The sequence below is a fragment of the Leuciscus leuciscus genome (assembly GCF_965113295.1).
Source record: "Leuciscus leuciscus genome assembly, chromosome: 8".
Lineage (NCBI taxonomy): Eukaryota > Metazoa > Chordata > Actinopteri > Cypriniformes > Leuciscidae > Leuciscus > Leuciscus leuciscus.
In genome coordinates, this window is record NC_138732.1 from 4,513,354 (window position 1) to 4,532,276 (window position 18,923).

General features: G+C 35.8%; 1 protein-coding gene across 1 annotated transcript in view; it reads left to right on the top strand.

Moving 5' to 3' along the window:
* The first annotated feature begins 251 nt into the window (after positions 1–251).
* Positions 252–18,923, top strand: part of kcnip1a (Kv channel interacting protein 1 a) — a 77,283-nt gene continuing 58,611 nt past the window's right edge. Inside the window, exon 1 of the mRNA XM_082177170.1 lies at positions 252–706. Coding sequence (XP_082033296.1) covers positions 619–706 — 88 coding nt within the window. The 5' untranslated portion in view covers positions 252–618. The remainder of the gene's footprint in view (positions 707–18,923) is intronic.

Genomic DNA, 18,923 nt, shown 5'->3' on the forward strand with positions numbered 1-18,923 from the left:
GAGAGAGAGAGGGAGAGGGAGGAGAGAGAGAGAGTCAGCGAGAGAGACAGAGAGAGAGAGAGGGTGAGTGTGTGTGTGTGTGTGTGTGTGTGAGAGAGAGAGAGAGAGAGAGAGAGAGAGAGAGAGAGAGAGAGCAGAGGGTGGGAATAAAAGCGTATGAAGTCGTGCTGTGCGTCAGTTTGCAGCTGATCACTCTTCATCAGATGGACTCTGAGATTCTTTAATTATTCATTCGGTCCACTCACTGATTATTCATTCTCTCCTGTACATAGAGATAAAAAAAAAAAATCTCAATTTTTTTCAAGTTGATGTTTCTTTTGAAAGTTGGATTTTTTTTTATTTCACGGCGCTTCATTGATTCGTCTCTGCATTGATTCCAGTGCGTCCTTCATCTGAGCGGAAACTGGAGAAAGAACAGAGAAGAGCTGAAGGATTTCACACTGAGGAACACAACCAAACCCCTGTCAGTCGAGTTCGTGTGGATCTAACTTCTCTGAGCTCCTGAGTCTCGCATCTCTCTCCTGATGCTCCTGCTTTACTCCGTTCCCCTCAGCTGACGGTCCAAGCTCTTCCTGATCGGGATATTGAACTATAGTTTTGGGATTTAACATTGTGAGGATGTCCGGCTGTGCCAAGCGCTGCAAACACGGGTTAGTGAAGTTTGCTCTGTCTGTGAGCAGACTGGTGACTGGAACACTCATTAAAGGTATGGAAATGTGTGCATAATTAACTTAAAGGGTGCATTACATAAATATGGATGATCTACACGTTGACATTTTTTTTTTTTTTCGTGTCATTTCTTTGTAATTCTTTGTACAATTTACTGTTTTCTGAGCGATTTTTTTAGTGTATTCAATCTGCATTAATTGCATGTGTTTGGTGGTATTGAGAGCATGGTACAGATTCATCAGTCTCAGTGAAAAGGTTTTAGAGGCATTAGTTGTGTATATCAGATGGTACTGATCTGCTCGCTTAAAATGTTGGGTTAAAAATAACCCAACGAATAACCCAACTATGGGTTGGTACAGCACCTTCCCAACTGTGGGTTATTTTAACCCAATGCATTGGGTTAAACTCCAGTTGGGTTCATTATTACCTTATTTAAAAAAATAAAATACACATTGTTTACAAATACAGATTGTTTATTTGTATAAAACAATACATATGTTTCAACAAATGTATTTTTTACATTACAAACTATATATCGGGGGAGTCTAGTATTTAATGTAAATATACATAATTTACACATTTATATACATAATAAATGCACATAAATTCAAAATACACAAGTGTACATACAACACATAAATCAAAACCCACACAAAAATGTACATAGAGTACAACATTTTTTACAGCATTACAGCACACAATTCAAAATGAACACTAAATTTAAATCTACACATTAATAACCTCTTTAATGAAGGACAGACAGCAGAAGAACTTACTAAATCAATCCTTACTTTCTGAAGGAACTCTGAAGACTGTCGGATGTTCAGTTCATTAATAATAAGTTGTTTAAACACATATTCGAGGGCCCTTAGGGTGTCTCTCCAGGGCATCTGAGGAACGCCGTACACATTTGCTTTCATATTTACAGTGACGTACATTGACTGCTGGGTGGAATAACAGTGATGACTATATTTATGTGTGTTTCTGAGTCGTGCACAGTGAGCGTCATGTGGGAGAAATAGAGGTAATGATGTTGTTTACAAGATGAGATTGTGTGTTTTACGTGTGAGCAAAGACCTATGGGAGTGATCACAGATTGTGTGTGTGTGTGTGTGTGTGTGTGTGTGTGTGTGTGTGTGTGTGTGTGTGTGTGTGTGTGTGTGTGTGTGTGTGTGTGTGTGTGTGTGTGAGAGAGAGCGATTGCTTTACTGCTTTGATTTACCATCTTATTTTACTGCCACTTGTCAGACAGAATTAAAGGAAAACACTAAATACAACACACACACACACACACACACACACCACACACACACCAGCCGCACGCACACACACACGCACACACACAAACGCACACACACACATTCTTGTACATCTATATTTATGAGGACATTCATTGACACAATGCAATCTCTAGCCGCTTACTCTAACCTTACCCATCACAACTAAGTGCCTAACCCGACCCCTGACCCTAAACCGACCCTTAACCTCATTATAACCTTATCCCTAAAACCAAGTCTTGACCCTCAAACAGGCCTTTAAAGGCTCTCAGAAACTGAGATCATCACCTGTGATCATCACCTGTGGGGAGCGGCCAATTGTCTCTATGAGGTAAATGGATTATTAAAGGGGTGGTATAATGCCCTTTTCACAAGATGTAAAATAAGTCTCTGATGTCTCCAGAGTGTGTGTGTGAAGTTTTAGCTCAAAATACCCCACAGATATTTTTATATAGCATGTTAAAATTGTCACTTTTTGAGGGTGAGCAAAAACCCACCGTTTTTGTGTCTGTCCCTGTAAATGCAAATGAGCTGCTGCTCCCGGCACAGGGGGCGGAGCTACAACAGCTCGTGTCCTTTTACCTCACACACACATGCACTGACAATTTCAAAAACTTTTAGCCTTTTATGTTCAAACCGGATTCAGAAAATGATGGAGAGACTCTAGAAGAAGTGACGACATGTAGAAGCAACAGGACATTTCTGAATGGTTAGTTGATGAATTTATGTAGCTTATGTGTAGTTATCTTCTAGTCATTGATTAGCATATTCTGTCTTGATAATCTATAAATGGTGTTCAGGGGGCGGAGTTTATGTAAATTCTAGGGTTGGTGATGTCACTAACCCGGGACGAATGTGGTGTAGTCTCTACCAGCCGTTTGTTGTAGTCCTTAAAAAGCGATTTCTTTAAAAGCAAATATCTCCCTTTGCTTTGAACTTTGAGCGTCGTAACTTTGCAGATGTTGTTTATGATCAAACAGCAACATTACACACTAACTACAGTTAGAAAAAGTGAAATCATAATCAACCACCCCTTTAATAAGCATACTAAGTGTTGCTTTTTGAAAATGTAAAAATGCAGAACGTTTTCTGTGACGGGACGGTTTATGTTGCGTCTATTTTATATCCCAGAAGGAATTTTTGGGAGAAACATCTGAAGTTGATGCTTCAATGAGTTCTGAAAGATCAAACGCTGAGCAATAATCATTTATGAGTGTGTTTTTTAAACCTGTAAATGTCTGTTATTTAATTGATTTGTATGAAATGTTTCTCTCATGTTTTTTAGCCCGTGTGTGTGTACCTACTGTAGCCATTATTTGGGGACAAATTAGTACCCAGAAGTGAGCTAAACCTGACGAACTCTCTCAAACACATCCTTTTGGAGATTTCTATATCTGTAAAAACACTATAGCAAAACACATCTTCTAAGAAATGTAAAAAAGCTGAACATTTTCTGTTAGAGCTATAGGCTATAGCATCTATAGCTGTATATAAAACAAAAGTAGTCTATGCCTAGACAACTAGTAAATATGAGTATAAATGCCATAATGTAAATAAACACACACACAATCACTGTGTTTTGCTGTAAACCTTCAGGCAAAGACTTCTGCATCATGTGACCATGCACTGTACACACACATACTGTACACACACATACTGTACATTCAGTCACTAAGCAAGTTTCATTCTGTTCTTCTGATATTGTAAAATGTATTTGTTTGTGTGACTTCAGGCTATAAGTGCTGCATTGAACACACACACACACACACACACACACACACACACACACACACACACACACACACACACACTTACACTTACACTTACACTCGATGACTCTGGAGAAATGATTGTACACATGAGCTCCCCGTGGAGCCGGAGCTGAAGCACAGACACAGCCATGTGTGTTTGTGTGTGTGTGTGTGTGTGTGTGTGTGTGTTTTATGTCCATGCCCTCAGGGAACACACACACACATCACAACTCTGGCTTTAACAGCATATGTGTCTGTTTGTGGTGTGATTTCACTTGGCGTTGAAAGTGTGTGAAGTTGTATTTGCATTGTTGCCTTTTAAGAGCAGAAACCTCAGGAGATATGAGCAGATATCATCCAGACCCAGACTCTGTGTGTGTGTGTGTGTGTGTGTGTGTGTGTGTGTGTGTGTGTGTGTGTGTGTGTGTGTGTGTGTGTGTGTGTGTGTGTGTGTGTGTGTGTGTGTGTGTGTGTGTGTGTGTGTGTGTGTGTGTTCTGTATTTATAGAAAGCAGACATATCCTCCTGGGACCCAAGAATTGACTTTTGTCCACTGTAGTGGACATTATATTTTAGTGAACTGAGACACCAAATGTTTGGATGTTTCACCATGAAAACGTTGAAATCAGGCATTTTGTGAGACACAACAAGTGAATATGGAAATAAATTATACATCAATATTCCTATGAAATATTAGATATTATTATTAAAATGTTGCTAATTATTACTGCAATTATTACACTTCTTTTTTTTATTAATTGTTGCTCCAAGAACACATTAATGTGCACATTAGATGCAGATACATTGCATTGAATGGGAATATTAATTTATGGCCATTTTACCCACATATTGCATAAAGTAAAATGGTGTATCAATTAATTTCGTTATATCTTTCATAACATAATTGAGAATCATCTTTACACAAGTTTTGGTAAAAAAAAAAATATATCCTGAAACCCCAAAATGTATTGGTGATAAAAAAATGTAATAAAAAAATCCCATTGTTTTTGCCTATACATATAATTTCATGTCATTTTATTTTTTAAACAACTGAGTCCTGGTGTCACTACAGAGGACATAGCATAACATATGAATAAAATATCATTTTTCAAATTTTTTTTTATTATTTTATTTATTTTTACCATTTCTTATGTTCTAAACAATGTGATGACATGAAAATAAATAAATTGAAAAAGATTTACCATAACAAAGGTGAAAGCTATGAAACAAAGATTAAACACACACACACACACACACACACACACACACACACACACACACACACACATTATATATATATATATATATATATATATATATATATATATATGAATGAAGGAATGAAGGAATGAATGAAATCTTTATTTCGAACAATTAAAAAAATGAATTAGGCTTATTGTAACGGTCACCAGCTGGAGTACCCTTGAAAGCCACCAGAGGGCACTCCACATCAGACACTCACGTTCACTCTCAGACTACATTTCCCATACTCACTGCCCGGACTCATCATCTCTGATCACTCATCACAGTCACCTGTACCTCATTATCACTGATTGCATTCACCTGTGTCCCATCACCCTGTTAGTCTGTCTATTTATACCATGTTCATTCATTCACTCACCACGAAGTCTTGTTTAAGTGTTACACTGCAATTCTGAGCATTCTCTTGGTTTCCTTGTCTCTTGGTTTCCTTGTCTCTTGGTTTCCTTGTCTCTTGGTTTCCTTGTCTCTTGGTTTCCTTGTCTCTTGGTTTCCTTGTCTCTTGGTTTCCTTGTCTCTTGGTTTCCTTGTCTCTTGGTTTTTGGATATCTTGCCCTGTTCCCTGGATTACTCTCTTGCCTCTGGTCCTTGTTTGTTTGTTTGTTTGTTTGTTTGTTTGTTTGTTTGTTTGTTTGTTTGTTTGTTTGTTTGTTTGTTTGTTTGTTTGTTTGTTTGTTTCTTTCTTTCGTTCTTTCGTTTGTTTGTTTCTTTGTTTCGTTCTTTCGTTCTTTCGTTCTTTCGTTCTTTCGTTCTTTCGTTCTTTCGTTCGTTCGTTCGTTCGTTCGTTGGACTGCCTATCTGTGTATGACCCTTGCCTGTATCTTGGATTACGCCTCTGGATTGCCCTCAAATAAAGCTGCACTTGGATCTAAACCTTCGTGTCTCGGAACAGTCCGTAACACTTATCAGGACCTTCCCCCAGTAACTACCCAAACCAAATCACAATCGGACAAGATAATCCAACATAACGTTTACGATAATACAGAAAAAAAAATACTAAATTAAATAATGCTTTTCTTAATATTAAGATAAAAATAAAGAAGCATAAACAAAAACCATTATCAAGCATGCTTTGCAAGTTAAGAGTTATCATTCACCCTCATAATTTCTGTACTTATCAAAAATAAAACTTTAGTACCTTTTTTTAAATTGCAACATGTCAACACTTTGTTTGATCGAATTGCTCAGACCAAAAGCGCCCCACAAATAGAAATACACATACTTTTGAGCTTTGTCCGAGTCCTATGTCGTCTCAAATTTAAATCCCCTCTCAAGTTATATATTATATATTTATACACTCAACCCTATCTGTGAATACTTGTTGTATGTTTCCAGGCAACTGTTTATTTATTGCTTTATAGATTGATTGTGCAGTCTTAAATTTAACCTTTAGATCATTAAACTTTAGAGTGTGCAATTTTAAATAAAGTAAATGGGTATGCTCATGGTATCCTACTTTATTTACTATCCTAATTGCTCTTTTTTGTATTGTGTTTAATGTTTGTAAGGTGGATTTGTAGGTGGTGCCCCAAACTTCTACACAATAATTTAAGTAAGGCAACACAAGTGAACAATACAAAATATAAAGTGCTTTTTTACTCAATACATGCCTTGCTTTCCCCATTACTCCAATAATCCGCGCTACTTTTGTTCTAACATATTTGATATGGGGTTTCCAACAGATTTTGTAATCCAGAATCACACCCAAAAATGTATTTTCTATTTTAACATTATTAATCAGTACTTTTACTTGTGTGTCAGTTTTTTACGATTACCGATAAGTTTGGTTTTATCTAAATTTATCGATAATTTACTTAAGTCAAACCATATTTTTAACATTAATTTCTGATGTGACCACCTCCAAAAGCTGCTTCAGATTTTCCCCAGAACAAAAAATATTGGTATCATCTGCAAAAATCACTAATTTTAAGAGGTTAGTCACCCTACATATCGAGGGCTTGGAGCCAGAGGGGCGTAAGTGGCATTTTGGGCGAATATGAGTTATTGATATCAAAATAAAGGTCTCGATGAGCTCTATCCAATGGTGCCAAAAATACCTATCTGAGATCAAACTGTATTGAATATAGCAGCAAAACAATAAAGACCTAACACCAAAGTGCGAGTAATGTTTGGAGCCAGAAGGGCGTAAGTCCACACTTAAGCCCTTCTGGCTCTGAAAAACACATGTAGGTGAGGGTATTCCTCACACATACACAGAGAAGAACTAAAACTAAAACTAAAACTAGAACTAAAACTAGTGAACAGAAAAGCAAATAAGACGTGACATGATTCTTTGGATATGGTCAATGAATAGACTCACAGAGTAATTGAAATGGTTGAACAAAAAAGAAAAGTGAAATGAGTAAGAAGAACACGAGAGAACTGTCAATTGTATAGAGTATTTGGGGGAAAAAAATGAATGAATGTAATGAAATAAATTGAACAACTCATGAATTGCCAATCAGAAGTGTGTTTAGCAAGTTCAGTGACTTTTATTACAGTCTGTACTGTTCAACAGACGCCCAGAATGGAAAAGTGAAATGAAAAATTAATTAATTAATGAGTTAAATGAAAATTAATTACTTGTTCAAGTGTTAATTATTCAATCAATTCCCCTTTTGACCAATTATTTTCTGCATTGTTCAGCAGATATGCCCAATATGTCCATAGAAGACTTGGAAATGTTACCAAAAAGGCGTATCTGATGTTTTTGCCATATTTTTTTTTATTTTAAAATGTTTAAGAACATGTTCATTGTGTTAATATGCCATAAGTTTATTACTTAAATACTCACTCATGTAAGTATGCCTGTGGTTACAATGTTTGTGGTTTAAGTTTAATAATACAGTTGATTGAAGTGTGGTCAAAATTTTGTTTTGTCTCTCCTGTAAAGTTTGTCAAAAGCCACTTAACGCCCCTCTGGCTCCAAGCCCTCGATATGTCATTTATGTACATAATAAATAATTGTGGACCCAATATTGACCCCTGTGGTACTCCACAGGTGATACCCAAGCACTCTGATCTATACTCCCCTATCTGAACAAATTGAAGTCTGTTACTTAAGTAACTTTTCATCCAATCTAATATACAACTCCTCTGATACCATACTTTTCCAGTTTATTGATTAATAAACGATGATTGATTGTATCGAAAGCTTTTTTTTAGATCAATAAATACTCCCACTGCATATTTCTTGTCATCTATAGCACTGGTAATGTCTTCAATTAACTCCATTAATGCCATTGATGTAGATCTGTTTGACCTGAATCCATACTGACTATCAACTAATAATTCATAGTTCTCAATAAAATTCTCCAATCTACTTACATACAATTTTTGTAATATTTTAGAGAACTGAGAGAGTAATGACTATGGCCTGTAGTTCGAGAATTGATTTCTCTCTCCAGCTTTGTACAGTGGTATAACTTTAGCCATTTTCGTTTTGCTTGGGAATACACCTGTTTTGAAAGACAAATTACAAATATGAGTTAGCGGTTTAACAATTGCACCAATGACTTCCTTAATTAAAACCATATCAATATCATTCCAGTCTGTTGACTTTTTATTCTTAAATTTACTAACAATTTCAATAATCTCCATTTCCTCAGCTGACATTGAGTTAGGGTTACTAAATAATCCAATGCCAATATATATATATATATATATATAATTTATATATATATATATATACACCACATAACTGGTTATTATTGATTTATTGACTAATATGTGAGGTTTAAGGTCCTTCAAAGATGGTGCATGTTAGTATTAAATACCATGACACGTTTGTGAGTGTCAATATCTTGAAATCGTTGAGAACATTTCTTACTAAACTCAGTGTGACTGAAAGATCAAGAAACACTCAACATGTTCCTTATATCTTTCCCAGCTCTGCTATTGAATCCAGTTCTCCTGCTGGTTTTAATGATTCTCGATTCCCTGCAGAATGAAGAAACTCCCTGATCCTCTCCAGCTTCTCCTTCCTCTCCTCATTCACTTCCAGCTCCTTTACTTTCCATTTCAGCCTGTCTGATGCATGGGATTCATTCTCCACGGTTTGGCACGTATTTTATGTTTGATTAAGTGCCCTGGGTTCTGTCACGAGCAGGTTTAGCAGAACTGATCTGGTTTAAATGTGTGTGTTCAAGCAGTCAGTGGGAAAGCCTGTAATCGCGCATTACTTACACTCTATTATCTTACCTTTAAACTCACAGCTTTTACTCAGTGCCTGTAAACAGCAGGAGGAAGAGTCGAGTTTGCACTGACACCTACTGGATGCATTCAGAAATCATTCATATTATAGATATATGTATAGGCTACTGTATACATACCGGTCAAAAGTTGGGAAATATTGCTATTTTTTATGTTTTTAAAAGCAGTCTCTTCTGCTCAACAAGCCTGTGTTTATTTGAATAATAATAATAATAATAATAATTGTGAAATATTATTAACATTTAAAATAACTGTTTTCTTTGTGAATATATAGTGAAATGTAATTTGTTCCTGTGATCAAATCTGAATTTTCAGCATCATCACTCCAGTCTTCAGTGTCACATGATCCTTCAGAAATCGTTCTAATATGATGATTTGATACTCAGTTATTATCAATGTTGGAAACAGTTTGTCGACCAAACTTTGTTTGTTACAAAAGATTTATATTTTGAATAAATGCAGTTCTTGAAAAATCCTGAAAAAAGTATCTCAGGTTATAAAAGAAAAAAATGAAGCGGCACAACTGTTTCCAACATTGATACTGAATAAGCATAATGATTTCTGAAGGATCATGTGACGCTGAAGACTGGAGTAATGATGCTGAAAATTCAGCTTTGATCACAGAGATAATTACTATTTTAACATGTATTAAAATTAGGGCTGTGAAAAGATTAATCGCGATTAATCGCATCCAAAATAAAAGTTTGTGTTTACATAATATATGTGTGTGTACTGTGTATAATTAAATTTGTATATATAAATACACACACATGCATGTATATATTTAAGAAAAATGTGTTATTTATATATATATAAAAAAAATATTTATATATAATATAAATTATATATAAATATATACAGTATATGTATGCAAATATTTCTTAAATATATACATGCATGTGTGTGTATTTATATATACAAATTTAATTATACACAGTACACACACATATATTATGTAAACACAAACTTTTATTTTGGATGCGATTAATCGCGATTAATCTTTTCACAGCCCTAATTAAAATAGAAAACCATTATTTTAAATTGCAATACTATTTCACAATATTACTGTTTTTCTTCTGTATTTTGATCAAATAAATGCAGGCTTGATGATCAAAAGAGACAAACATCTTTCAAAAACATTAAAAATATTTAAAGTAATGTTTCCAAACTTTTGACGGTACTAGTGTGTGTGTGTGTGTGTGTGTGTGTGTTAATAAAATAAGAATGTTGCCGCTGCTTCTTATATGAGAATATTAATTTAGCTGAGTCGTTATCAAGATAGCATTATTTATTTATTTTAAAAAGTAGCGATGTTTTAGAAGTATGGCTTCGTGTAGTGTAGATTTCGGTCCGAATTATTTTCAACATTAATCTGTAATCGCAAACGACAGTGATTGATGCATTCTGACCACCGCTGAGAAAAGTAACAGGGATCACGTGACAACGCCGTCTACGCGCTGCCTCATATACGCCTGACTAATAACACACCTAGACATGTTAATAGATCTGTAGTCTAACAAAATAATTAAAATATGAGAATTATTATTTATCTGACCAATCAGGGGCAACTTTCAGGCCCTCCCGTCACGCCCGCTCCTCTTATGATACTTCAGATATGCACTGTTAGCACACGAGTCAGGGAGACAAAGGCTACAATAAACATTTGACACTGACTGGATTACGCCACGATATAAATTCACATTTGTGTGCAGAATTCATCATGTCTTCCGTAAGTAAACGCTTTACATCCCTTCATTGATTGTCAGGTCTGTCTGACTCTGGTGAGAAGCATTTTCACAAGAGGACGCCACAAGTGCATTGCAAGTGCCTGGACAATCTGCATTTTTTGATGAATGAAAAGTTTCGTTTAATTTTATTAAAAGGGCTTCTGTAATTGGGATTTACATATAAAGTGTGATTGAATGTGTGTTGATTAAAATTCGCTGTAGTGTTGTTGGCGGTGAAATTGCTGCATGTAGTTCCCGAGTCTGCCGCTGGGTGGCAGTGTGTGCTTTTGTGTGATTGAGTGTGATGTTCCGTTTTTAAACACTAGAGGGCGGAAAGTGCGTCATTATTTATAATGACAGGCCAATTAAACCTGACATCTGTTTGACAAAGACATGTTAATTAAAAGTGTCTTTTGACATTGATGTTCAGGCCTATGTGGTCATTAGTGGATAGTGCTGTTAAAACATTAATGTTTTTGCGGTTTCCTTTCTTTATTGACAATTGATTTATTTAAAGGGATAGTTCGCCCAAAATGGAAAATTGTCTCATAATTTACCAGGCCTCAGGTTGTTACAAACCTGTCTGAGATTCTGAAGAATGTTGGTAATCAGACAGTAGATACTCAAAATACCCAGGACAAAAGGAGATCGCGCTTTTGCTGTAACAGCGCCTAAACTTGGGAATAGTTTGCCTAAACACATTAGAGACGCTGCTACTGTGCAGGATCAAAACTCAAAACACATCTGCTTTCAATCGCTTAACCAGTGACAATTTTATTATATGTGTTGCCTACGTGATGTTTCTTTTTCAGATAAGATATTTTTCTCATTTTGTGGTCCAAAGCACTTTGGTCAACTTCTGCTGTTTTAACTGTGCCATATAAATAAAGTTGCTATTGCTATTGCTATTGCTATTGCTATATAGATGGTAGCCATTGACTTCCATAGTAGGAAAAAAATATTATGGAAGTCAACGCCTACCGTCAACTGTCTGGTTACCAACATTATTACCAACAAATATTCCACAACACAGTTTTGGTCAGTTAACCCTTTCCTAAATCCTTAACGTCACATTTCTGATTTATGAAATTTCCACGGTACAATTTTGTTCAGTTAACACTTCATTGAGTCCTTAACTTCACTATTCCGGTTTGTGAAAGGTTTCACAGTATAGTTTGATTGGTTAACCCTTTGTTGAGTCCTTAACTTCACTATTCCGATTTGTGAAAGTTTTCACAGTAGGCTTACATTTTTTTTGTCCGTTAACCCTTTCCTAAATCCTTGACTTCACATTTCTGATTTATGACATTTTCACGGTACAGTTTTGTTCAGTTAACACTTCATTGAGTCCTTAACTTCACTATTCCGGTTTCTGAAAGGTTTCACAGTATAGTTTGATTGGTTAACCCTTTCTTGAGTCCTTAACTTCACTATTCCGATTTGTGAAAGTTTTCACAGTAGGCTTACATTTTTTTTTGTCCGTTAACCCTTTCCTAAATCCTTAACTTAAGTTTTCTGATTTATTAAGTTTTCACGGTACAATTTTTTTCAGTTAACACTTCATTGAGTCCTTAACTTCACTATTCCGGTTTGTGAAAGGTTTCACGGTATAGTTTTATTGGTTAACCCTTTCCTGAGTCCTTAAGTATTCTGATTTATTAAATCTTTCACAGTACAGTTTTGGTCAGTTAACCCTTTGCTGAGTGTCTAACATTCTGATTTGTGAAAAATCACAAATTTATAATATTTAATTATTAGATAATAATAATAATATGGCCCGATTAGATGACCAATTTTAAACTGAAAGTTTTCACAAATGAGGCACAATCTAAAACAAGTGATTTTGTATTAACGCAGTCTGTGCGTTTATATTGGAAATAGATGTTAAACATGAAGAACGTTTATTTTTCACATTCCTGACTATTGAGGAACTTACCAAGGGATTTGCTGTGAAAAAAAAGTGAAACATAAATAAATAAAAACCAAGCAGATCAAGATAAAACTGGTCTAAGATAAAAAATAACTTTTAAATATAACCCCCCCCCCCCCCCCCCACTGATTTCAGATCAGATCAGTTACCTAAATTCACAAATCATGAAGAAGTGTATAAGAAGATATTATTTGCATGTCTGCGACATATTGGACTGCGGATTTATAGCCAAGAAATCTTAATATCAAACCGCAAACTATCCTTACTGCAGTGTTAGGAATCGGATGCAGATTCTGCCAGCTACACTTTCACTGAGATACCCAATTAAATATTAACATTATTTTTTTTAATCATTGTTCAAAGGCGTTTTTCTGATGAGACAGGAGGATGTTAGTATTCAGCGAGTCAGATGTACTTCATTAGGCTATATCTCTGCCCGCAGGGAGTGCTTGTCTTTGAAACAAAAATGGTAATTTGTCATCATTAATGTGATTAATTAAAGTTTGCTGTCAGGGAGGGGTCACATTTTTCCTCTGGAGGGATTTAACACAACACTTCACAGCGGTTCTTCCCGTGTGTGTGTGTGTGTACCTGTGAGTCGGATGTTGATTCAGTTCAGTGAATGATTCATCAGACTTAATTCACAACATGTATTCATTAAAAGAACCAGTTCGTTAGAGTAAATTGTTTGGGAATCATACTGGACTGGTCACGACTCACACTAATGTTTTTGGTTCATTAAAGGATTAGTTCACTTTCAAATTATTTTTTTTTGCTGATAATTTACTCACCCCGATGTCATCCAAGATATCCATGTCTGTCTTTCTTCAGTCGAAAAGAAATAAAGGTTTTTGAGGAAAACATTCATCGCTGGATAAGACCCTTATTTCTCGACTGGGATCGTGTCGAGACTTTGAAGCTGCATTGAGACGGACATTTTGAACCTTCAAACCGTTGGTTGCCATTGAAGTCCATTATATGGAGAAAAATCCTGGAATGTTTTCCTCAAAAACCTTAATTTCTTTTCGACTGAAAAAAGAAAGACATGGACATCTTGGATGACATCGGGGTGAGTAAATTATCAGCAATTTTTTTGAAAGTGAACTAATCCTTTAAGTAGAACCGACCCATTTGTTTGTGAGTCCGACTACTCTGGACCATGCTTGTATAGTTTTGATTCACTTTAAACATGTGTCTCGTAAGAGTTATTTGTTCGTGAATCAGACTCCACTGACCGTGCTGCATGTTCTCCAGTCACTAAAAAGAACCGCTCATGTAAAAGTCAAATTTGTTTGACGTTGATTAAAGCTACAATATGTACAAATTTTGTAATAAAATATCCAAAAATCACTTGCACGGTGTGATATATTTCCTGCAGTTGTGTACTTACAATATCCCAAAAGTTCCCAAAGATTTTTAATTTCAGAGAAATTCCCATTTTAAATAATGGCTCGTCCCTGTTCACTTGTCGCCTGTCAATGACGTAATATCCGCGTTATCCCTGGTTTCCGCTCGTTCTGCCATAGTAACCATGGCGACAGACGTGGACAACTGCGTTACGTCTAGCGCACGCTCACGCTGTTGTTGTTTCATTCAAACATTATGGACCATGGCAAGCAGACTTTGGGACGAAAGGAGAACTAAAACGAGGATCAATATCAGCGTGGCGTTTTCGAGATGCCGAGAGCTAGCGTCCGCTGCTAACTTCCACTTGACAGAGACGCGCAAATGTAGAGGTGAGCTAATGTACATAAAACGAATCAATGTTATACAGCTCAACATGATGAAATGTTAGAATATGATCAATATGTTATGCTAATGTTGATCTAGCTCACTGCTAGTCTCATCTGTCTCTCATTAGCACTGGCGCCGCTTCCTTCCACAGTCATGTTAAAAACATCAGTGTATTCACTCATCCATAAACATGATTAGATCCATAGGCATGACGACAAGTTCCATAATTCCGCTTATGCGTCATCAACTCACGCCTTTGTTATTGTAAGAGGTTAGCGACCCGTAGCGGCGAAGAAAATTACATATTGCAGCTTTAAATGCGGTTTATATATCATGCCATTTCTATACAGTATAAGCGATCTGAGTGTGAACAGAACATTTGGAGCTGGGTTTAGTTTAGGTCTTGTACTAGTGCCCTGATTCTCATGCATTTCTGTCTTCACAAACTCTCTAGTGTCATTTGTAGGTGCATTTTGCGTGAGAATGTGTTGTTTTGTGATGTACATTCATAGCCCACGCAGTGTGACAGGAGGACACCCATGCAACCCAACAGCCCTCAGGACAGACTGAAACATTCATTCTCAAAATATCAATATTTCAGTTTGAATTAAATATATATTATAGGGCATAAAATAAAGCTCACATCCGCCTTAGTCCAGAAGATGTTCAAAGCGTGTGTCCGACAGATGATAAATCGTGTTCAGGGGGGGCGGGGTTTTTGTAAATTTTATGGTTGGTGATGTCACTATGGGTTAGTGACATCACCAACCCTAAAATTTACATAAACCCCGCCCCCGGAACACGATTTATGTAGTCGTGTAGGAATGTCGTGTAGTCTCTACCAGCCGCTCGATGTAGGCCTTAAAAAGCGATTTCTTTAAAGGAACACTCCACCGTTTTTTGAAATAGGGCTTATTCACCGTCTTTCCTACATTTAGATAGGTGGGCAAACGCATTTTTGTCTCAGTGCATGCATTGTTTTAGTTTGGCAGCGCTGCCGATAGCTTAGCTTAGCATAATGAATGGAATCCTTTGTTGCCAGCTAGCATATCATGAGTAAAAGTGATAAAAAAAATAAAATAAAAAAAAACCCGAATTATTTCTTGTGGCCTACGTATTCACAATGAGTACAAATAGCAATGCAGATTAAGACTTGGCGATTTCATAGGCAGATATTGACTTAGGACTATATTGGGGGGAAGCACAGGCGAAGCACTGCTACTTGGGCGCAGAGATATCACACAACACCTGAAATCCCCCAACTTCCGTCAACACACCAGCGTGAATAGTAGCCGGCTATTTCTCCTACAGTAGACATTGTGAATGGGGATGAACATGCCGGATTTTGTGAGAGACGAGGAGGGTGACTTCTCAGACAGTCAAGAGCCAGAACCATACCTCTATAAACCAGAGTTTTCAGAAGAGGAGCTGCGTGCTTTGGAAATAGAACGACAGGAGGAGGAGGTTGCGATCGCTCAACAGCCTGAGGACGTGAGGATGAGAGTCAACACGAACTGGTGGTGAGTGTGATATCTCTGCGCCCAAGTAGCAGTGCTTCGACTGTGCTTCACCCCAATATAGTCCCAAGTCAATATATGCTTAGGAAATCGCCTAGTCTTAATCTGCATTGCTATTTGTACTCGTGAATACGCAGGCCACAAGAAGTAATTCGTTTATTTTTTTTTTCACTTTTACTCATGATATGCTAGCTGGCAACAAAGGATTCCATTCATTATGCTAAGCTAAGCTAGCGGTGGCGCTTCCAAACTAAAACAATGCATGCACTGAGACAAAAATGCGTTTGCCCACCTATCTAAATGTAGGAAAGACGGTGAATAAGCTCCATTTCAAAAAACGGTGGAGTGTTCCTTTAAAAGCAAATATCTCCCTTTGCTTTGAACTTTGAGTGTCATGACTGTGCAGATGTTGTTTATGCTCAAACAGCAACATTACACACTAACTAAAGTTAGAAAAGTGAAATCATAATCAACCACCCCTTTAAAGTCCACTAATTATAGTCTAACGGAAAAACAGAGAACAGACTTTTGCAAAGCAGACAAGCTGTTCTCAAGTGTATAATTTTATTTTCATTAATTTCAGACTGTTCTTTCTCCCGGGTTTCATCCACAGTGTCTGTCTTCGGTCTGTGTTGGGTTTTGCTCTGAACACAACTGAGATAAACTTGAAACAGCATCAATAAACCCAATGGCAAAGTGAGATTTTAGTTCTCAAAAAACTGTCAAACACAGTCTTTGCTTTGATGCGTTGCTCATATTGTTTTGTCTCAGCCTTAGACGGATCATTCCCATTGGTGCATATTGCACAAAATGGCTTCATCTCAACAGCTACAAAGTGCATTTTTGAGGAACAAAATCAGTCACTGGATTTGACAAAGTCTGAGAGGTTTTGTTTGAGGCGTGTATTAGAAAGTAAATGAGAATCTTGAGCTCAATTGAAGTAATTATTACTTTAGGACCGACAGAAATGAAAGTTTTCACATTTTATCCTTTTCCCCTTATAAGTTCTTTGGTGTTTTTGTTGTTGAGTCAATTCACGTTTATTTATATAGTTTTGATGTTATTTTATCTCACTTTATACAAAATGCTTTAAAAAAGCTTTATAATAATAAACATAAAAAACAGTTGTTATGGTTAGCTTAAACTAGTATAAAATTTTAATTGTTAATTGTAATGAAACTGAAATAAAAGAAAAATATAAATATTAGATGAAAAACTCAAACTTAAAGAACTTGAACAAAAATGATAAATGTTGCCTTGTCAACTAACTACACTAAAATAAGTTTGTTGAGGTACTAAGTTTGTTGATATTACTAAAACTGAAATAAAAGTAAATTAAATAGAAATATAAATAACAAAAAAATGATAAAAATGGTAAAAGCACATAATTATTAAAACTAAAATTTTTATTAAAATATAAAAATAAAGCTAAATCAAAATATGAAATATTAAAACGGTATATAAATAATACAATGTAACAAAATTAAATTAAGTACAAATAGCTTGTCTGTATAAGTCAATTCAACTTAAATTATATTAAACTGACTAAAAATGAGATGAAACTGGTATCATTTAAAAATACAGTTGAAAATTGCTTAACTTATTTTGCTGAGATAGGTCATCATGACTTATTCATCTTTTTTAAAATTTATTTTTATAAGAGTCACAAAGTCTTTTAATTTCAGGAATCAGTCATTTTATTTATAATTACAACTTCAGTGTCAACTGTAAATCGGCAAATCAGTCATTAAATTATTCAAGTACAGCTAAATCAAATTCTACTGGAGTGTGTGTGTGTGTGTGTGTGTGTGTGTGTGTGTGTGTGTGTGTGTGTGTGTGTGTGTGTGTGTGTGTGTGTGTGTGTGCGACCTTTGTAAAACCAATAATCTTTTGTTACAAGTGTAGTGTTTTCAGTTTTCGGACAATTAAGGCAAGAGACACTACAGTCAAAACAATACTTTTTTTCATGCTCTGATCAATTGTAAGATTTGGGGCTATTTTGCTTCTATAACATGTCTAAAATATCCAAAATACACATTTAAGTGTTTATTTTGTAACACTTATCTATTTGCATCTCTACTTTTCAATTATAATACAAATACACTTCAATTATATTCTGAAGTTTTTTTACTTTGGATTTGATCATATATTATTTGCCTGATTTTAATAGAATATTTTATTCCTAAAAACATGGTGACGTTTTTTTTTTCTTCAGGCTGTTGACTGTATTTTCTGATTCAAAAATCCCCAAAACCACTCAGTAAAAACCTTTAAAGCCACACTAAGTAGAAATTGTGTTTTTGTCAAACAGCGACCCCTAGAGTCGCTGTGGAATACTTGCACTGTCGTAAATTATATTATAACATTTTTACATGATTGCAGCTAAATCACAAGTAAATAGTCTATAGTCTAGGCCTACTGTATAATTTGATTTGTGTTGTTTTTATTGGAATGTAAACATTACAAAATGCCAGATAACATCAATTAAGTTAAATGTACGTCGCATTATTTCATAACATTGGCCGTTATGATGTCATTAGACATGATTATTGCAATTTATCATAATAGTTTGCAAATTGTGCTCGTTTACACTATTTACAACCTCTGCGTTAGGCTTATTTATGATAATTATGTGAGATATTGAAAGCTGTTCTCATGATAATCGCAGGAATCAATCAACAGCGTTGTCTGATATCCCTCAGGACTACGTGATAAATACACCTCACAACACCTGAGTTCAGCTGGCTAACTAATTCGTGAGGCATAGCTATCTGATTGATCAAAACGACTCCATTCACACCTGGTCACATAAATGTATTTTTTGCGAAACGGATTTAAATTCGATCT